The sequence below is a fragment of the Notolepis coatsorum genome (assembly GCF_963971535.1).
Source record: "Notolepis coatsorum genome assembly, contig: SCAFFOLD_222, whole genome shotgun sequence".
Lineage (NCBI taxonomy): Eukaryota > Metazoa > Chordata > Actinopteri > Aulopiformes > Paralepididae > Notolepis > Notolepis coatsorum.
Genome location: NW_028172536.1, coordinates 228,655 through 251,307, shown reverse-complemented (window position 1 = coordinate 251,307; position 22,653 = coordinate 228,655). Strand labels below are relative to the sequence as shown.

Below are 22,653 nucleotides of genomic sequence, written 5' to 3'. Positions count from 1 at the left end.
TCAAAACAGCGCGCCGTCTACATTTACAGCCATTGTTAGCTACTCTTAAATACATGTAGCTCAGTACAAGTCGACTTCAGTAAAAACATATGAAACAATATGAAATGAAAGGCAGTGTGTAAGCATTAATTAAACCGAAATACAAAAACAACGGTTCATACCTGTTAACGAACCACAAACAGCATATACACATGGCGTGAATTACCATCCTCGCCGTGGTTTAGTCCACCTATCATTGTTAACAGAATATGAGTTAGTACACGAACGTACTGTGGCTGTTTTACACAGGGCGAATTAATGTCATTACACAACAGGGTATTTCAGTACCAAAACCAAAACATAAATCAATTTTACAAGTTATACATAGCAATTAAATCCAATGTTAGGTAACTGAAAGCATGTACCTGTGCTCTCGTGCTTGGCAAAACTCAAAGAGAGCGAGCACTTCCGCCGGCGTGTCTCTCGTCGACAAACCGGCTAAACCATTGTGTACATTAGTTGAACGTCTTTACAATACAACAAATATTCAATGGAAAGATATCCTATCTTCTCTAAACCCATTATAAAAGACCCAAAAAGGAATTTCGTTTGGAGAATCAATAACTCAATGTGAGGAAATTAATATAAGCTAGTAACCAAGGCACCCCTCCACAACACTAGAGTGAGCTCAGTCCACTTTGTTCCTTCAAAATAAGAGTGTTTCCGTCTTGGCCTACTTATTTAAGATAAGAGATAACAGTTTCTGTCCATGATTCTAGCATAACAACTTCACTCTGCTACACATACATACATACATACATACATACATACATACATACATACATACATACATACATACATACATACATACATACATACAGCCCCACCCCCACCTAATAGACAGTCCCCTCCCCACCGTATGTAATGTATATATTCTCTCCCCACCGTATGTATATTTCTCTCCCACCCACCCACCCCCTCCTAATGTACAGTCCCCTCCCCATCATATGTATATACTCTCTGTCAGGATCTATGGGTAACAGTACTGTATATTTGCATATCATATATGTCACAAATGTAACAGTACTATATACCTGTATGTCATGTATGTCCCTATGCCATAAATGTCATGATGTCATATATGTTGTGCATGTCATACAGGATTCTTAATAGGACTAGTTGTTAAAGATCCCTAAATATTCAGCACAACAATTGAATGAGGTTGGAGTGGGGTGGAATTTGGCAATGATCACGTGGTGCCACCAGTATGACACATCTTCAGTTGTGTTCCCCGACCTCATTGGGTGTTTCGGCCATTTATCACAATACACCCTCTGCTGAGGTTGGCCCACCACAGGCTGATCAGGCCTGGGTGTGTGTCGCACGGTGGCACCACGTGTTCATTTAGCAGCCCATGATGCGTCTCTACGTTTCAGCCACAACCAGTTCTCCGTTCTGCTGCAGTGGCAAGTTCTTTGATTGTCTTCCGTTGGGCCTGTCCTCTGATCCCTACTTCCTTCAGGAGCTTCCTTACATGTCACTATGAATTGAAAATGGGGGACCCTGATGTAAACAAGACAAACGTCTTTCTCTGGTCTGCATCCCCTTAACAATTGTGTGTATTGAGCCATACTGTATTATTTGTACCCATTCTGCAATCTGTTAAATACAATTATCATTAATTCATTCATTCACAGACAGTAACACAGGACAAAAACACATTTCAACCCCCTCCCTTCCCTAATTATAATTTAAATTGACATTCATGTAAAAGTAAGCTTACTATTCTAATATTATATTCGTGTGCATGTTTTTTTTCTTCCTGAGGATGGCGCCATCCCCCCATCTAAACATGATGTGTTTCTTTTCTCTTCTCTTCTTGATTGATTGAAAACTTTATTAACAGATTGTAGAATTGGTACAGTACAGTACAATAATTGTTAAGGGGATGCAGACCAGAGAAAGACTTTCGTCTTGTTTACATCAGGGTCCCCCATTTTCAATTCATCATAACATATATGACATACATGACATACAGATAGACAGTAGTGCTACATCTATACATTTATGACATACCAGATTTGCAAATACAGTACTGTTTGTGATACGAAAAGAGTCCAGAAAAGAGAGTATATACATTTGACGTAGAAACTGTACATTGGAGGAGGTTGGGTAGGTGGGGTGGGGTTGGGGGGGTGGGGGGGACTGTACATTGGAGGTGGTTAGGTGGGTGGGAGGGGTGGGTGGGTGGGGGACACTGTACAACTGTACAAGCAAAACTGTACATTGGAATATTGACAAAACCATACTTGGTAATTTACTGTACATTGGAGGGGGTTGTGTTAGGACATTTACAGGGGCCAGTTTCGATTTGCAGTCTCCCGTAGGTGTTCTTTGAGAGTGTTTTTGAAGGTGGGTAGTGATTCACATTTCTTTCCAGCTTTGGGTAGGGCGTTCCACATTGATGTGGCATAATTACGAAACGTGTTTAGTCCCTTGTTTGAGCCGAATCTGGGTTTAACATGATTTGTGGAGTTCCCTCTGGTGTTGTGATCGTGGTATTCACTGACCTTTGGGAAGTATTTTGACATGTACATGGGTACCTTGGTCGTGTAGTGTATCTTGTAGACCAGGCCCATTGCAAGTTGCTGTACTCTGTCGTCTACTCTAAGCCATCCTAGGTTGTCAAAGTGGGCAGGGGTGATAAAAGTCCTTATAGCTTGGCACTCAGAGCCCACCACTTCTAAATATTCTATATATTTTTTAAAGTGACATATAAAAACGCCACTGTGCGTGCGTGCACGTGTATGTGTGTGTGGGGGGGCCTCCACAAGAATCTGGCCCAGGGGCCTCTGAAGTCTTAATCTGGCCTTGCTCATGGTTAGCCCCTCTACCCCTCATGGTTAGCCACTCTGCTTCTCATGGTTAGGTACTCTACCCCTGATGGTTAGCCACTCTACCCCTCATTGTTAGCCACTCTGCTTCTCATGGTTAGGTACTCTGCTCCTCATGGTTAGCCACTTCCCTCACAGTCATTGCACTTTGTGTAATCAGCTTCGCATCTATAACTATTGTTACCGTTCTGCTCACAGATGTTAAGTTTTAATAGGAGCCCATATTCCTGGAGTGATAGAGGGAACATCAGTGGCCTAACAGGCGGCCTCTCCCTCACCAGAGACGATGGATCAAACATCCCGGTGGAGAACTTGGCGGAGGACATCGAGGTCAGCGCCTGAAGATGGGTTTCATTTGAAAATACATTTGAAAATACACTTGACTACTATTCTGAACAAAATAATGTGCTCTCTGTTTGTTGAAAACAACAAGCCAATAATTTACCAATGGCTTCAAATTTGAAAGAAAAACAATTATATTTATGAGTAATTCAAAGACATGGATTGTTAAAGTTAGAGGTTATGTATGATTGCAAGTAACTGAGTAACTGTCTAACTGTGTATAACTGTTTCCACAAGAGGGCGCTATAGGCGGAGCTGTTAATGCTGCCGCCAGGTATAGAGGTATAAAAGGTGATGTCGACTCCCCCTCTGTCTCTTCCACCTTCACTCTCATAAGAGAAGGATGTCTCATGTACTGCTGTGTACCAATGTGAAATAAACCACGCCGTTGAATGGCTAAAGATAGAAACGATGCCTCATGAACATATTATTGTCGCCCCATAGCTGACTCTGTCACAGGTTATGGGCCCAGATCACGCAGGGGCGAAATAATAAAGGGTAGCAAGTTTAGCTGAAGTATAGGCTAGGTTAGCACCAGGAGCACCGCGTGGCTAGATGCTAGGCCAATAAGAGCTAAAGCTACGCCTACCATCAACAAGAGGATGGCGACAAAAGGAAAGAGCAAATGGCCCTCGTTCAACGGAAGAGCCGAGGACTATGAGCTCTGGGAAGAGCGCATGTTATGCTGCATGCACGGTGTGGGACTGAAGACGACGATCTTGACGGCCCCCACGGGACAACTAGCGGCGGAAGCGCAAGCCCAGGACAACAAGCGTAATGAAGATGCATACTGTGAGTTAGCACCACTGCTAGACGACACAAGCTTGGGGCTGATATTCCGCGACACTAAGGACAAAGGCAGAGAAAGCCTGAAAGTGTTAAGAGAACACTACACCCGCAGGGGCACACACCCAGGAGGCGGGAGAGAGGGTGCTGAAGGCCGGGGCGAGAGAACACTACACCCGCAGGGGCACACACCCAGTCTCCGAGGAGGCGGGAGAGAGGGTGCTGAAGGCCTGAGCAACGCCGAGAGAAGACCAAGCCCACGACAGAGCTGGCGTGTTGGCGATGCAGAGAAAAAGGCCATCGGAAAGATAACTGCACAAAGACTGTTTGGTGTAGCTTCTGCAGATCCACGGGGCACACAGACAAAGTGTGCAGGAAGAAACGCGACCAGAGCGTGCGGTACGCGCATGGACAAGAAAGCGGCAGTGGACAAGATGGCGGCGACGGTGGACGTGAGACGAATCGAGACGACGCCCGGAGAGTAGCGGGACAAGAGGACGTCATCTTCGGGGCGCAGACAGCGTACGTCACCCGGCCAATGCAGCTGCAGCAGGCCCAAAGGAAGGGACTGATCGTGGACACAGGTGCGTCGTCCCACGTCATCAACGACAGGAGTCGATTCAAGAACTTTGACAACACCTTCGACCCGGAGAGACACAGCATGGAGCTGGCAGACGGGCAGCGCACCTATGGGTTGACGCAAGAGAGAGGAGACGCATGGGTATGCCTCATAGACAGTGAGGGGCGCCGGTGTACAGTGACGTTAAAGAACGCTCTCTACGTACCCTCGTTCCCACAAGAACTATTCTCTGTAATATCTGCTACTGCGAACGGTGCCAAAGTGTTCTTCAATTAAGGTAAAACATTTCTTGTAGAGCCTGACGGTATGCGATTTAACATAAAGGTGTACAAGAGAATGTATTATCTACAAACAGAGTGTAATGACAACGACAAGTGTAATAATAATGATATGTGTAATGTGACTGTCAGTCACGATATTCAGACATGGCATGAGATTATGGGTCATTGTAATTACGAGGATTTACTGAAACTGCAAGCAGTGACAGAAGGCATGCGCATTGAAGGTGAAAAGCGTAGACCTGACAAAGAATGTGTAGTGTGCATAAAGGGGAAGTTACATAAGATGCTTGAGGTCCGACAACGGAACCGAGTTCACAAATAGAGAGTTCCAATCACTGTTGAGAAGGAACAAGATAAGACACGAGACGTCATGTCCATACTCCCCACACCAGAACGGAGTGGCAGAGAGGGAAGGACGTACTCTTTTCGAAATGGCTAGGTGTAAGCTTATAGCTGGTAACCTACCTAAGAGCCTATGGCATTATGCGGTGCAAGAAGCCGCTTACACCAAAAACAGGTACTTTAATAAACACACGGGCACCACCCCATATACTATACAGCGCTGACAGGAAAGAAGTGTAATCTAGCTAGAATGCACCAATTTGGATCGGTGTGTTATGCTTACCAGCAGGACAGAGGAAAGCTCGAGTCCAGATGTGAAAAAGGACTCTTTGCACAGTCGTGCAGACAGACAGTCAGCAACCCCCAGAGGACGATGACGAGGAGCACCCGAGGGTGACGTCACGTGCCCCAAGCAGTGGGAGGTATCCCTCACGGGAACACAAACCCCCAAAGTATCTGACAGACTATGCCCGGAGAGAAAGTGACGAGGATGACAGTACACTTACCAGCTTTGATTACTGCTAGTAGTAGTAGTAAGTGGAGTAAGTGGAGTACCTCAGACCTTTAAAGAGGCCCTGAATCAAGTAAATGGGAGAGAGCAATGGATGAGGAGATGAGGTCCCTAGAGGACAACCACACCTTTACTCTAACCAAGTTACCAGAGGGCAGACAGACAGTGGGAGGAAAATGGGTGTACTCAATCAAGGAGGGTATTGAAGGCCACGACAAGTACAAAGCCAGGTTCGTAGCTAAAGGTTACAGTCAGAGGGAGGGGATAGACTACGGTGAGACCTTCTCCCCCACAGCCAATCTGACCAGTGTAAGGGTAGTGATGCAGAAAGCGGCTGAGGACAGTTTGATTTTGCACCAGATGGATGTGAAGACAGCCTACCTGCACGCACCCATAGATAGGGAGATATACATGGAACAACCTGAAGGTTACGAGAAGAAAGGAGAGAAGCTAGTGTGTAAGCTAGAAAAATCCATTTACGGCCTGAAACAGTCTGGGCGAAATTGGAACGAGATGCTTCATACATGTCTCATTGAAGATCAGTTCCTACAGAACCCAGTAGACCCCTGTGTTTACTCAAGGGAGTCAAAAGAGTCAGGAAAAGTGATAATTGTCATTTGGGTGGATGATTTGATCATCGCAGCAGACAACACTAGAAACCTAGAAGAGGTGAAAGGTATGCTCTCCACCAGATTCAAAATGAAAGACCTTCGAAAGTTAAAGCATTTTCTAGGGATGGACTTTGAACAGTCTGCCAATTGTGTAAACATATCCCAGAAGAGATATGTGGAAAATATCCTGAAACGTTTTGACATGCAAGAATGTAGAACAAGGGAAACACCATGTGATCAAAAGCTAGACTACCAAGAGGATGTTCAGAGATTGACAGATGTAAAAATGTACAGAGAAGCTGTAGGTAGCCTCATTTATTTGACAACATGTACTCGCCCTGACCTATGTTTTGTAGTGAGTAAATTGTCACAGCATTTTGCTGACCCCACAGAGGAGCACTGGATTACAGCAAAACATGTTTTTCGTTATCTCAAAGGTACAGCAGATAAACAGCTTTGTTTCAGAAAGAGCAGCGAAGGCTTAGGGCTTAAAGCCTACAGTGATGCAGACTGGGCAGCAGACACCACAGACAGAAGAAGTACCACAGGGTATTGTGTGAGTTTGAACACAAACAGCTCACTGGTTTCATGGAAAACAAAGAAGCAGCCCACTGTGGCACTATCAACTTGTGAAGCCGAATACATGGCTCTAGCTATGACAATACAGGAATGTATTTATCTAGAACAACTGCTAGAAGGAATGGATACCTATGTAAATAGGAAAACTGTTGTTTATGAAGACAACCAGGGAACCATTGCGATTGCTAGAAACCCTGTGTGCCGACAGAGGTGTAAACATGTCGATATAAAATATCATTTCATCAGATCTGTCATCAGAGAAGAAAGAATGACACTGATTTATTGTCCAACAGACGACATGGTAGCAGACGCTATGACGAAGCCTGTTTCCAAACTGAAATTGAGAAGATTTACAGAGGTCATGTTTGGTGTGTTGACTGTTATTTAGTATTGACTGCCTTATTCTTTTTGATGCTCTGAACTGTATTATTTTCTTTGTAAACTGTTTTTGAAGAAGTTGTACAGTGTACTAGACAACCATAAGTCGGAGTGTTAAAGTTAGAGGTTATGTATGATTGCAAGTAACTGAATAACTGTCTAACTGTGTATAACTGTTTCCACAAGAGGGCGCTATAGGCGGAGCTGTTAATGCTGCCGCCAGGTATAGAGGTATAAAAGGAGATGTCGACTCCCCCTCATAAGAGAAGTATGTCTCATGTACTGCTGTGTACCAATGTGAAATAAACCACGCCGTTTAATGGCTAAAGATAGAAACCATGCCTCATGAACATATTATTGTCGCCCCATAGCTGACTCTGTCAACATGTATGACTCCCCATTCAAACAGGTTTTGTTAGTCTTGTTAGTCCTCATTATCAAGATGGCTGCAGAGTGGACCGACTTCTATTTAGGCAGACTTTGGTTATGGAATTCACTGAATTCCAACATAGAATTCCGAGCAAACCTTCCAAAAAACGTACACATGAAAGGGTTAATACAGGGTCAAATGTACCAGTGTTTAATCATTTACATCTTTGGAATACATTTACACCTCACCTGTCACATGTTCTCAGTTATTGTGCCATGAGCTTAGTAAAGCTGGGGCAACAGTGGCTCAGGAGGTAGAGCAGTCATCTGGTAATCGGAAGGTTCCCGGCTCGAGTCCCGCTCCTCCTGGCAGCATGTCAAAGTGTCTTTGAGCAAAACACCTAACCCCTAACTGCTCCTGATGAGCAGGTTGGCACCTTGCATGGTTACCTCTGCTGTCGGTGAATGGGTGAATGTAAAATCAAAACATTTAAAAATATATTAAAACACTTTGGATAAAAGCGCTATATAAATGCAGTCCATTAAAGTGGTTTTAAGAGTCGAAATAGTGATTCAAATACAATACAGTACAATATATTATATCAGGTTAGTTCAGGCTTGATTTGGTTGTACAATGTGTTTCCTGGTCCACAGATACTGTTGCCAAGGCCTGTTAGAGAGCAGGTGAACAGCTCCTTACTGGACCTGAGGAGCTACAGCACGATCGCTCTCAGTGTCCCTTCGTCTGACGCTACCTTGGTGATAAAGGTCTCTATTCAGCTGCTTTCAGTAGAACATGTGCTGTTTTCAACTAATTTAACATTACAGTTGATTTAGTGGTTGGTTGATGTTTGTCACTGTGTACCTGTTAAAGATACAGCCCTCACAGGACCCTCTGCCTCTGTACCTGCTCCTGGGTCATCAGGACTATCCCACTGATGCAAACCATGTAGCCACAGTGCGCATGCCTCTCAACGGAGCTACACCAGGTACTGATTCAGATTCAGATTATTTTATTGTCACAGCTTTTTTAAATGTACATACATTCAGAAAAACGTGAGATGCTTGTTTTTCCCGGCTCCTCGACCGTAGTAGATTTGTAGTCAACAATACACAACGATCTATACAAAGTTACAAACTATATGTAGCAGGGTGGATTATCCCTGCTTAGTGGGAACGGGTGGGCACAATCACTGGGTAGCGAGACACAGTAGAGCTCTGTCTGACTGCACCTCCGTCTTTGAGTCTGGAGCTTCAACTGGAGGCTGGCAGTTGGAGTGGATGGGGCCCGGGATTTACCAACCTGGTCTGGTACTCTGGTCTTCCTCCCCTGCAGCAGGGCGGTCAACAGTACTCCCCAACACGCTCCCACGTTCCCCAATTGCTCCCTTAACCCTCCCACACCTAGTGACTGAATTGTAAATAAATACCCTGGGTTCCCCCCGCAAGCAGTACCCTCCCTCAGTGACACTAGAGACCTTACAATAGAAAGGGAAAGGTGGAATAGGAAGGGGTTGATCATATATACATTACCCACACCAAAAGAGTTAATGCTGGGCACAGGAATGGACACACACACAGAACCCCAATTAAGTCTTTACTGTTAGTTGGTACTGTTCAGTTACAAGGATGAATAGGGGTGCTCTAATGCAGTGATTCCCAACCTGGGGTCCGCGGACCCCTGGGGGTCCGCCAGGGGGCGCAGGGGGTCCGCCAGACCACAGATGATTTGAGGTCTTTTTTTTTTTTTTTTTTTCCTTTTTTTTTTCTTTTTTTTTTATCATCAGAAGCATGAATAGTCTCTCCACTACAATAAAAAAATAAAGATAAATAAATAAACATCTAGACATGATTTTTGAATGTTAACAGTAGGCTACCGGGTAGCCGCTAAAACGCGAATCAGTTGACTGTATCACTTTCTGTAGCTAGCCTAGCACGCTAGTTAACTTTCTCGGCTCGTCTGCAGTCAGCCGCCAGAGGCGAAAATGTGTGACAAACGAAAAGGAGATGATGGCAGCTCATCTGCAAAAAAAGTTAGGACCTACAGCAATCGCGAAAATTACATCACCATGGGCTTCACTGAGGGACCAGACAAACGACCTGAGTGTGTGATTTGTGGAGAAAAGTTGGCAAACTCGAGCCTGAAGCCCAGCAAGCTGAAGAGACATCAGGCGTCTAAGCACCCAGAAACCGTTGGGAAGGATCCAGACTTTTTTCGGAGGAAAGAACAGTCTCTCAAGGCGAACAAGCCTGTTGATGTTAGAGTAGCGTGGAGCAGGGGTGGCAGTGATTTACAGAAGGCTACCGAAGCCTCCTTTGAGTGTTCGCTTTTAATTGCAAAAGCAAAGAAACCGCACAATATTGGCGAGCAGCTCATCAAACCAGCCTGCATCAAAATGGTTTAGAAACTGTGCGGCCCACAGGTGGCGGATAAACTAAAATCAGTACCACTCTCGAACAATGTAGTGAAATACCGAATTGATAAGATGTCAAGTGATTGCGAGCAGCAGCTGTCAGAAAAGCTTAGAAAGGGTCCATTTGCCATACAACTTGATGAAACTACAACTGTCGCAGACGAGGCTGTGCTCATCGTTTATGTGCAATATATTGAAAATGAGGATCTGAAGCAGGACATTCTCATGTCAGTCAACCTTACTACCACCACTCGAGGTGAGGATATTTTTACTGCAGTGGATTCTTACTTCATTCAACATAAATGCAAACCGTTCACCATTCGGGCCTGATTTGAGAGGATGAATACTGGATTTGAATATTGGCCAAAATTTTGAAATACATAAGGTGCAAGATTAGATTTGTTGATTGAAGGCACAAGTCAAAGAAGCATAGTGGGTCTAATTATGATGCATATGCCTGTGTATAAGCAGTTTGTTATTAAAATGACAAAAAAAAAGGTATTAAACCCAGCTAGGACAGATTCTCTCTGCTACTGATTGGAATTTCCTGTCTCATATTTAGTTTAATTTGTTGCATTGATTTGTTCCATAAATGCAAACCGTTCACCATTAGGGACTGATTTGAGAGGATGAATACAGGATTTGAATATTGGCCAAACATTTTGAAATGCATATGGTGCAAGATGAGATTTGTTGATTGAAGGCACAAGTTAAAGAAGCATAGTGGGTCTAATTGTGATGCATATGCCTGTGTATAAGCAGTTTGTTATTAAAATGACAAAAAAAAGGTATTAAACCCAGCTAGGACAGATTCTCTCTGCTACTGATTGGAATTTCCTGTCTCATATTTAGTTTAATTTGTTGCATTGATTTGTTCCATGAATGCAAACCGTTCACCATTAGGGCCTGATTTGAGAGGATGAATACAGCATTTGAATATTGGCCAAATATTTTGAAATGCATATGGTGCAAGATGAGATTTGTTGATTGAAGGCACAAGTCAAAGAAGCATAGTGGGTCTAATTGTGATGCATATGCCTGTGTATAAGCAGTTTGTTATTAAAATGAAAAAAAAAAAGTATTTTATGGTATCTTATTAGGAGGGGGTCCGTGAATTTCATCAGAGATGTTTGGGGGTCCCTGGGGGGAAAAAGGTTGGGAACCACTGCTCTAATGGACTGTAGTCCTACTATAGCTCCATGTGTACTCAATACCTTATAGACATGTATATTATGCACCCACCTCTGGGTTAGCATCAGGAATACAATACTTCAATGTGTTTGTCTCATCACCCACGTCTGGGTCAGTACCATGTCTAATACCTCTAGCAGGCTTTAATTATATGGTGAGAATAATACCTCTCAGGGCTTTACTTATGATGCACCAGGTCTGTAACCTCCCCACAGGTAAAGGGTTAATTAAATGGGAATTTATTATTAAAGAACCACACGTTATCACACTTAAAGGAAAATGGCGGCCGCGCCGCACCACCACCGTCCGGGTGGCAAGATGGCGTTGAACGCTCTCGTCGCGGGTCCTAGCAAGCGGGGCTGGAGCAGGGGCAGTAGCGAGCTGAGAGCGTGTGCTGGGTGTTGGCGACCTCTGCCGGTCGGGACGACCTCCCGTGTTGGCCTGAAGACAGCCGGTGCAGAACGGTTGTAGACAGCCGGTGCAGAGTCGACGGCGCGCATCCATAAACTCGCCCTCACTCACCCTGAAGCTACACTCTGGGTCCCAAACAGCCCACCTGCTACACGGTTACTGTGGCGCAACGTGGTTGACTATACCAGGGGTTCCCAAACTTTTCAGGCCGGGGCCCAGAAAATAAGGCGTCAGAGAGCCGCGGCCCAATGCACATCGTCTGGCTTTTTTTTTTTTTTTTTTTGTCAGGCGACCGATTTTTTAAGTCAAATATCACTTCAATCCTATTAAGTTAGTTCAAATCAAATCAAATCAAATTTATTTATAGGGCCCGACAACACACGTTAATGTCCCCATGGGCCGTACAGGTCTTCTTTAAACAAGTCAAGAAGACAACATAACAATAAGTCAAGAACAGAACAAGAACACCATAGGGTCCAAAATTTTTTTAGATGAATGCAAATAAATGAAAGAATGCAAGCACTCCCAGACATACCCCACGCGAAGGTAAGGAAAAACTCACTAAAACCTAACAATAGGGAAAAAAAGCTCCACAGGCAATGTGGAGGAGAGAAACCTTAGAAGGGCCGTTCAAGGGGGGATCTCCCTTCTTAGATGTCGGTGATAGTAGTGTTGCAGACGGACAGTTGGTAAGCATGCACTCATGTGTGTGGTGAAACACAGATGAGTGCATGCAATAGCAACTGTACATTTTGAAAAATTAAAGATAGAGCTAATAGCGATAGCAACTGAACATTTTGAAAGATTAAAGATAGAGTTGATAGCGGATCTATTTGAGGCACAGGGGCGGCGCAAGAGGGTCACGTCCTCCCCGTCTTAGTCACGGGACATTCAACACTCCGGTCGTTGCTCAGGGACAGCCGGAGACAGGGGGAAGGGGGGTGGCGCAGAGAGGGTCGCGAACTCCCCGACATCATCGCGGGACATCCGGCACTCCGGTCACCACTACGAGACCTCCGAAGACAGGGGGGCACGCAGAGGGGGTCGCAATCTCCCGGCCTTCGTCACGGGACGTCCAACACTCCGGTCAACACTCCAGGACAGCAAGTCATAGGAAGACAGGGAGACGGGACAGGCGTTAGACAGCTCATGAGATTGTAGTAGGCGGACATAGCAATAGATACAAGTGGTAGGCATATATGTGAATGGAGTAGATATATGAAGTAAGCGTATTATGTGAATAGAATAGAAGTACTTAACCCAGCAATGAAACCGCGTTGACTGTTAATCTGTTAACAGTCTGTTAATCAGTTGACAGGACCACGGACAGACGGCGGTGAATAACTGATCCAATGCCTCGGAGGTGCATGTAGAGCAGTCACTACAAGCTTGGCCAAGACCCCGAGGCATCCATCACCTTGGTCAGCGCCAGGAGACGGGTACTCAGAGAGAAGGGGGAGGGAGGGGGGGGGGGGGAGAGGGGGGGGGGGGAAGAGTTAGAGAGTTCCCATGTTTGTGGTGCTGCAAAGGAGCAGACATGTAGTACCCTGTAGTGCCATGTAGTACCCCGTAGTGCCATGTAGTACCCTATAGTACCCCATAGTGCCATGTAGTACCCCGTAGTATCCTGTAGTACCCTGTAGTGCCATGTAGTACCCTGTGGTGCCTTGTAGTTCCATGTAGTGCCATGTAGAGCTATGTAAGCCGTGTAGTACCCTGTAATGCCATGCAGTACCAAGTAGTACTCTGTGGTACCATGTAGTACCCTGTACCCTAACTAAACTACCCTATAGTAAACTACCCAGTGGTACCATGTAGTACCCTGTACCATAACTAAACTACACAGATTAATCTAAAGGTCAGTCCCCGACCAGGTGAGATCAAGGTAGGTTGAAGGAGAGAGAGAAAAGATGAGTCTTAAGCAGGGATTTAAAAGCTTCGACAGAGCAGGCGCCCCTGATGACGGCAGGTAATTTGTTCCACAGGTAGGGAGCGCGGTAGACAAAGGCTCTGTGGCCGGCGGATTTCTTTTTAACCCTAGGGGTCGATAGAAGCCCCGCATTTTGTGAGCGCAGAGCACGAGCGGGCGAGTATCGGGAGATGAGATCAGATAGATAGAGCGGTGCAAGCCCATTTAAAATTTTGTAGGTGAGGAGTAGCACTTTAAAGTCAGAGCGGGCTTGGATAGGAAGCCAATGTAGGGCGGACAAAACTGGTGTGATGTGATCAAATTTTCTAGTTCTAGTTAGTATCCGTGCAGCCGCATTTTGCACGAGTTGAAGATTTTTGATGCTTGAATTAGGTAAGCCTGAAAAAAGTGCATTACAGTAGTCCAGACGTGATGAGACAAAAGCATGAATCAGGGTTTCAGCATCAGCCAGAGTTAAAATGGGGCGTATTTTTGCGATATTACGAAGATGGAAGAATGCAATTTTGGTGACATTTTTTATATGTGCATTAAATGAGAGGGAGGAATCAAAAATGACTCCGAGGTTTTTTATGGTGGAGCTCTGGGATACATGACAGGTATCAAAGTTGAGGGAGATGTCCTGAAACAGGCCTCTGTGGTTTGGGGGGCCAACAATTAACATCTCAGTTTTATCTGCATTAAGGAGTAGAAAGTTTTGCGACATCCATTTTTTGACGGCAAGCAAGCAGGCCTCAAGGTTTTGTAGTTGGGAGGAATCATTTGGCTTAATAGGTATATATAATTGGGTGTCATCAGCGTAAAAATGAAAGTTTATGCCAAATTTGCGTATGATATCGCCGAGGGGTAGCATGTAAATCGAAAATAGCAAAGGGCCCAGGACAGAGCCTTGTGGGACACCACATTGCACTGGGAGGGTCTCAGATGTTAAATCATTATAGACCACGCAGTGTGTTCTATCAGTTAAATAGGATTCAAGTTAGTTATTCATTTATATGTGCTATTTATGAGAGGGCTAACTTGTTGCAAAATAATAATGATAATAATAATAGCCTCATTAAAATACTATTGTTGCTTCGGTTGTTTTCAGCGTTTTATGTGCATAATCTGTTATTTAGTTTGAAATGTTCGTTGAAATAAGTAGATTTTTCGTTTTTGTTTATTTATTAAGTTAATATAAAACCATATAGTCACATTTTAGAATACAATAGAATAGAATTTTAGAATACAACTAGAAACACTGTCCTGGCCTGCTTCTAAGTTCAGTGGCCTGACAAAAAAAAATTAAATAAAAAAATAAAAAATTATAAAAATAAAATTTTTTTTTTTTTTTTTTTTTTTTTTTTAATCATCTCGCGGCCCATCCGTGGCTGCTCGCGGCCCACCTTTGGGTCGCGACCCCAACTTTGGGAACCACTGGACTATACCACCGGTCTTCTGTAGCACCTCGCGCTCTGGGTGCACTGGAGTCGATATAGCCGTTAGCAGCATGCTAATTATACCGTCACGCTGCTACTATAACCCGATATCTATGGACGTCAGTCCTGGGGCTCAGTGTCTCTTACTCAAGCACTATCACGGATACTCCTATGATAACCCGTCGCTCGCTCCGGCGGGGCTCTCTGGTGGTTCTTTAACGGGGCTATTCCAAAGCACCTCCCGTTGTAGCTGCGACCGTTCACGGCTACATCCCAAGCTGAAGAGATCTTCCGGTTCTTCCTTCCTCCAGGTGACTCTTCCTTCCTTCCTCCTTGCCTGCCTCTCTCCCGTACACTCTCTGCCTGCCACCGCCCCCTGCTGGTACCGCCTACTAGTCACACAGGGAAAAGGATAGTAGAATAGGATCCAATAATGCCGTTTATAATCCATATTTCAGCCAGTTGAAGAAGGAGACACCCGTGTCATTGTTCGTGAGAATATCAATGGAAACTAGTCAACATGTCTTTGTGCACAAAGGGGAGATAAAAGGCAAGTCAGCACATCTGAATAATAGCCATATTTTCAGGTTGCTACATTTCCCCCCACTTTGAACTTGCTAAGTCCTCTGCAAGTTAACTCAATGAAACACCAACCAACGCATGCATGAAAACGGTCCTGAGACCAACAGTTCCACACATAGATCGACAATCACACATTATGCTAACAGTTTCACACACTCTTTCATGTGTGTGAAAAAGACAGTTCCACACACACTGTTCAACAAACACACTCTTGAGCACGTAGTCCTGGCGATACCGAGCGGGTAGCCGACCTCTGGTGCTCCTCTGGGGCCGGGCGGGTTCCCCTCGGGGGGGTTCCACTTCCCCCACCTCCGACTCCGTGTCGGATTCTTCCGTGCCCGTTGGCGGGTCATGGACCACCGCCTCGCCCTCCGGGGCCATCGGTGGACCGCCAGCGGCCTCCTCTTCGACTCCATCTCCGCCGTCTTCCCCATCCTCTCCTGAGGAGGTCGACTCCACCTCTGACTCAGCGCTCTTGGCCTCTTCAGGGGCGTCCCGCAGGGGCCCGGGGTGGTTACACGCCCTAGGATGCGTTTCCCGCCGGGGCCAGAAAGCACCTCCGATGTCTGATTCGGACGAGCTCCGCGGTGCCACCGGGATCTGTCGAGGGGCTCTCGCCCGCACTTCCGGGTCAGAAGCCGGGAAGGGACAGGTCTTGAGCTGGTCTCGATGCACGGTCCTTTCTGGACCCCCTGCTTCGGGCCTGACCGTGAACACGGGCGTCCCTTCGTGGCTCTGCTTAACCACCACATACGACGTAGGCTCCCACTTGTCCTGTATCTTATTACGGCCCCGTATTCGGTGGTCGCGTATCAGGACCCGGTCTCCGGCCCGCAGGAGTGCACCTCTGCTCTTCCTGTCATCGATTCTCTTGCGTCGATGAGACGCCTGCTTCGCCGTGGCCTCGGCGGCCTCGGCGGCGGCCTTCAGTCGCTCGTGGTGACTCTGTACCCACTCGTCCAGGTCCGCCCCCTCCTCCTCAATGACGTCTCTGCCCCCCAGGACGTCCCGGGGCATCCTAGCGTCCCTCCCGAAGAGCAGGTAGAAGGGAGAGTATCCCGTGGAGGAGGGCAGTTGTACGTAAGTACCAACTCGGGTAGGTGCTCCTTCCAGTCCTGCTTCTTCTCTGCGGGCAGACTACGCAGCATGTCGTGCATCGTCCGATTGAACCTCTCGCATTGCCCATTCCCCTGGGGATGGTAAGGCGTGGTGCGGCTCTTTGAAATTCCGTACAGTCGGCAGAGCTCCTTGATGACGCTCAACTCGAAATTTCGCCCTTGATCGGCATGGAGTCGGGCAGGGCAACCGTAGTACACAAACCAGTACTTGATGATGGCAGCGGTGGTGGTCTTCGCAGTCTGGTCTTTGGTCGGTACGGCAATAGTGAACCTGGTGAACATATCGGTCAGCACTAGTACGTTCTCGTAGCCACCCACTGACCTCTCCAATACGGTGAAGTCCATGGCCAGGACCTCCATGGGTGCCGTCACGTTAGTGCAGGTCATCTGGGCCTGGACTTTAGCGAACACATCGTGAGCTAATGCACATCGCCTGCATTGCTGCACCCATTTCTTCACCTCTTCGGCCATTCCGATCCAGTAATAACCTCGCCTCATCGGGACCACCGTCCCTTGTCCCCCGTAGTGTCCCGCATCTTCGTGCTGGGTCTCGTAGATCCTCCGTCGCAGGGCTGTGGGCACCACCAGCTGGAGAACCTCCTCCCCGTCGCGGGGATCGCTGATGCGCCGAAACAGTACTTGTTGGTGCAGACGGAATCGCTCCCACTGCCCGTATAACTTGCAGAGTTTCGGGTCTCCTTCTTTCAGCTGTACTTTAGTGGGAGGGACCCCCTGCGTCACCGCCCGCCACACCGGGCCCAACTCGGGGTCGTCTGCCTGAAGTTGCCGCATTTCCGCCCAGTCGTATCCGCTGTTCCCCTTCTGTGCCGCTATCTGTCGTGCGCTGACACTCGGGACCTCCCGCGTCTCTGTCGGTCCCCCGGGGCACAGCAGGGCCCATACTTCCTCCGCTGGGACCACAACGTAGCCATCGCGGGCGACTGGGGCGGGGACGGACAATGGAGCGGTCCGTTCCTGGAGACCCCGACGGGTGTGGGTGCCGGTCGCGGGTATCGTTAGGAAGTCTTTCTCAGTGTCCTCCACTTCAGGTTCTGATCGCATCGGCATGCGAGACAGGGCGTCGGCGTTCTGGTTGAGTCGACCAGGTTTGTAGTGCACCACGAAGTCGTACTCCGCAAGCTGAGCGTTCCAGCGCTGCTCCACTGCTCCCAGGTTGGCCGTGCCGAGGTGCCTCAGCGGGTTGTGGTCGGTGATCACGGTGAACTGGGCGTACATCAAGAGGTCTCTGAACTTCTCAGTGACCGCCCACTTCAGGGCGAGGAGTTCCAGCTTGAACGCACTCTAATTTTGGTCATTCCTTTCGGACCCACGCAGGCCTCGGCTCGCAAAGGCGATGACTCGCTCCACGCCCTCTTGTTTCTGACTTAGTACCGCTCCCAGTCCCAAGTAACTCCCGTCTGTGGTCACTATGAAGGGGAGCTGGAGGTCGGGGTAGGCCAGCACCGGGGGTGTCAAGAGGCACTTCCGCAGATGGTCGAAGGCCGCCTGACACTGCGGAGTCCACTTGAAGGCCTCGGGCCGGCCTTTGGCGAACCCCTTCTTTTCTTTCCCCATCAGGGCGTGCAGTGGCTGGGCCACCTGGGCGAAGCGGGGCACGAACCGCCGATAATAGGATAGGAACCCGATCACCTGCCTCACTTCCTTCGCTGAGCGTGGCGCCGGCCAGTCCTCCAACCCCTCCACGTTGTCGGTGTCGACCTGTATGCCGGCTGCGGAGACGATGTGTCCCAGAAATTTGATTTCAGTCTTTAGGAGGAAGCACTTCCGGGGCTTGAGTTTGAGCCCATGCTCCCGAAGCCGTCAAAAACACCAGGTCCAACTTCTGGCTCTCGAAGTCGCTGGCGAACATCAAGACGTCGTCTAGGTAGACGAGTAGGACGTCGAAGGCCAGGTCCCCCAGCACGGCGGTCATCAACCGCTGGAACGTCGCTGGTGCGTTACACAGCCCAAAGGGCATACGGGTCCACTGGTAGAGGCCGAAGGGCGTCGTGACGGCCGTCTTCTCTTGGTCTTCTTCTTTCACCGCCACCTGGAAGTAGCCGGCGGTGAGATCGAGCGAGGAGAATATCTTGGCCTGCCCCAAGGCGTCTAGGGACTCCTCGATGTGAGGTAGGGGGTACGCATCCCGGTGCGTCACGTTATTTAGGCGGCGGTAATCGCAGCAGAACCGCACGGAGCCGTCCTTCTTTATGACGATCACGGCTGGTGACGCCCACGGACTGCAGCTCTCTACCAGGACACCCTGGTTCACCAGGTCTTGTACGTGTCGCTTTACTTCTTGGAACACGTGGGGCGGTATTCGGCGGTGTCGTTGCTTGACCGGGTGTGCGTCACCGGTGGGAACGTAGTGAGTGACCGTGGTTGTGTAACCATAGTCCCCGTCGTCAGCGGAGAACACCGCCTTGTGTTTCTCCAACACTTGATTTAGCCGGCGCACTTGGGCGGGTGTGAGATCCTGCAGGTTCGCCTGTACGGCCACGGCGAGCCCTCTGGTCTTCCCATGCGGCTCCACTTCTGGCGGTCTGTCTCGAGTCTCAATCGCCGTCACTCGGACGCCTCCTTCTACTTCTTCCACGGTCACCCTCTCCTTAGGCCGTACCTGACGGGGGCCGTGGAGCTCCGCCCAGCCTGGACCGGGGTCGGAGCACCATCTCGACGTTGGTCGGGTTCAACACCCGGACAGGCACTCTTCCCTGTCGGGCTTATGCCACCACGTTCGCCACCAGTAGTCCGGGGGGCAGGTTGGCACTCTGCGTGTTCTCTAGCATCACGGGACGCCGCATCCCCGCCGTCGTCTCGCAGCGGCCTGAGACGATCACTTCGCTGTGTGGTGGGATGACCACTGGCTCTCTGCCGGCCACCTTGACGTACCCCATCCTTCCCGGGGCGGTACACTCTCTGGCTTCTTGGGCCATGGCGGCGACCACACGGCGGATGGCGATGCTTCTAGCGTCGACACGTCTTCGGCTCGCCGGCCGCATCCCCTTGATCCCCTTGAACAGGCCATCTACCCCGCCGAGCACGTTCATGCCCAGAAGTCCCTGGACGGCGTCTCCTGGGGCCACTCGGCCTGAATCGTCTTTTAGTATGAATATGCATTTCCCCGTAAATGTCATATCTAGGCACTTCACTTCGGCGTAGAGACACCCCACCACTGGGATCTCCAACCCGTTGGCGGCGATGAGAGTGATCCAGTTGGAGGGGGTCAACCTCGACCGTGGGAAGTGTCTGCGGAAGTGGCTTTCGTTCATGGTGGTGACTTCGGCGCCAGTGTCGAAGAGGCAGCGGGTCTCGACCCCGTCGATCTGGACGTCTAGGGTGAGGCATTCCCCGTGCACGTCTTGCGTCTCGGTGCCCTCCGCGGCCGAGTCGGCGACTCTGGTTACGACGGCGTCGACTGCCCTTCGGGGTCCGGGTCGGTACCCTGACGGGCCCGGAGCTTCGGGGTTGGGAGTAGAGTCGGGGCGTGGCTCGCCGGCCGAGCGGGGGCAATCCCTGCTGATGTAGCCCGGCTGATTGCAGGCATAGCAAATCAGCCTGCCGTCTTCGTCTCGGCGGGGTGATTCCCGCGTGGCGGCGGTCGCGTCGCCTCGGCGTCGCCGTCCGATGGCGCCTCTCCGGGGCGCGTCACGTTCCTGGGAGAAGGTCTGGGCTAGTTGCTCCTGGCGCGCACTTAGCCGCTCCATTCCCGCCTGGATCTGCTTAATAGTCTCCTGCAGCGTGTCAACGCTCGGCGGGGTCTCTCGTCCCTCCCCGGCCGCGCCGTGGACCAAGCCCCGGGGGGAACCCTTGTCGGCGGGGAGGACCAGCTCGTCCTCCGTCCAATCGATCGCCGCCTGCAGTACCTGGGGAAACGGCTGCGTCCCGTCCTCCCTCATGTACTTCCGCATTTCTCTCCTCAGGGCCTCGTCTCTGAGGCCCACCACAAACCGCTCCTGCAGCAGGGCGGTGGCGTCGGCGACCAGCGTAGGTACCCGACGTCGTAGGCGACGGATCCTCTCCTGCAGGTCATAGGCGAACTGGCGTACGGTCTCGCCGGTGGCCTGTCTTCTGTCAAAGAACTTCCCCAGACGAACGCTGACCGGGACCTTGTCCCCATAGGTTTCTTCGAGGAGCGAGAACAAGGCTTCCGTGTCGGGAAGCGTACCGTCTGCTTCGCCTCGTCTTTGAGGTGAAGCTGTATGACCTCCGCTTGTTCCTCCGCGGGCACTCGACTGGCACGGAGATGGGTCCTCATTGCCTGGATCCAGTCTTCCACAGGCAGTTCCCCCCTCTCATTTTCACCTCCAAATTCGCTGCACTTCTGCTCTCGTTGGACGTACACCACCGGGAGGGGCGCTGGAGGGAGCTGTAGGATCATGGCCTGTGCCACAGCAAGCGACTCTTGGCGCCTGGCCCGTTCCAGTTGTTCGGCCTGGTGGTCCAGGACACCCGCCTGTTCCTGGAGTTGACCCTTTAGGAACTCTACTTCTCCGGCCAAGGTCTGCACCTTCTCGGCTTTCCCTCCTTCCTCTTTGAGAGGGGCCGGCGGGTCATCTCGTTGCTCCGCCCGGGACGGCCCGGCTTTGATCTCCGGCTTCGGGGTGTCGCCCTCCAACATCTTAGGTCTCTTGGTCGTCACGTACGAGGGAGTGGAGTAGGATGTGTATCCTGTTCGTGACGCCAAATGTAGCAGGGTGGATTATCCCTGCTTAGTGGGAACGGGTGGGCACAATCACTGAGAGCTCTGTCTGACTGCACCTCCGTCTTTGAGTCTGGAGCTTCAACTGGAGGCTGGCAGTTGGAGTGGATGGGGCCCGGGATCTACCAACCTGGTCTGGTACTCTGGTCTTCCTCCCCTGCAGCAGGGCGGTCAACAGTACTCCCCAACACGCTTCCATGTTCCCCAATTGCTCCTTTAACCCTCCCACACCTAGTGACTGAATTGTAAATAAATACCCTGGGTTCCCCCCGCAAGCAGTACCCTCCCTCAGTGACACTAGAGACCTTACAATAGAAAGGGAAAGGTGGAATAGGAAGGGGTTGATCATATATACGTTACCCACACGAAAAGAGTTAATGCTGGGCACAGGAATGGACACACACAGAACCCCAATTAAGTCTTTACTGTTAGTTGGTATTGTTCAGTTACAAGGATGAATAGGGATGCTCTAATGAACTGTAGTCCTACTATAGCTCCATGTGTACTCAATACCTTATAGACACGTATATTATGCACCCACCTCTGGGTTAGCATCAGGAATAATATACTTCAATGTGTTTGTCTCATCACCCACGTCTGGGTCAGTACCATGTCTAATACCTCTAGCAGGCTTTAATTATATGGTGAGAATAATACCTCTCAGGGCTTTACTTATGATGCACCAGGTCTGTAACCTCCCCACAGGTAAAGGGTTAATTAAATGGGAATTTATTATTAAAGAACCACACGTTATCACACTTAAAGGAAACCAAAAATGTGGGCCCACTTTACCAGAACAAAAGTCCTATGCTAATGCCGACATGTAATGTTTGGGGTACCCCTTATGAACTGTAGTTAGCAACCATTAGCTTCGCCGCAGGCTGCACCACATTGTGTACTGTGTAATAGATCCGGAGCATTGATGCTCGATTGTACTCAACCAAAATGGCAGCCGCGCCGCACCACCACCGTCCGGGTGGCAAGATGGCGTCGAACGCTCTCGTCGCGGGTGCTAGCAAGCGGGGCTGGAGCAGGGGCAGTAGCGAGCTGAGAGCGTGTGCTGGGTGTTGGCGACCTCTGCCGGTCGGGACGACCTCCCGTGTTGGCCTGAAGACAGCCGGTGCAGAACGGTTGTAGACAGCCGGTGCAGAGTCGACGGCGCACGTCCATAATCTCTCCCTCACTCACCCTGAAGCTACAGCCCACCTGCTACACGGTTACTGTGGCGCAACGTGGTT

The 22,653-nt window shown here is 49.3% G+C and overlaps 1 protein-coding gene across 1 annotated transcript in view; it reads left to right on the top strand.

Moving 5' to 3' along the window:
- Nucleotides 1–3,071: 3,071 nt before the first annotated feature.
- Nucleotides 3,072–22,653, top strand: part of LOC311247709 (polycystin-1-like protein 2) — a gene marked incomplete at both ends in the record, with an annotated part of 216,415 nt that continues 196,833 nt past the window's right edge. Inside the window, 2 exons of the mRNA XM_084338717.1 lie at nucleotides 3,072–3,203; nucleotides 19,163–19,391. Coding sequence (XP_084194843.1) covers nucleotides 3,072–3,203; nucleotides 19,163–19,391 — 361 coding nt within the window. The remainder of the gene's footprint in view (nucleotides 3,204–19,162; nucleotides 19,392–22,653) is intronic.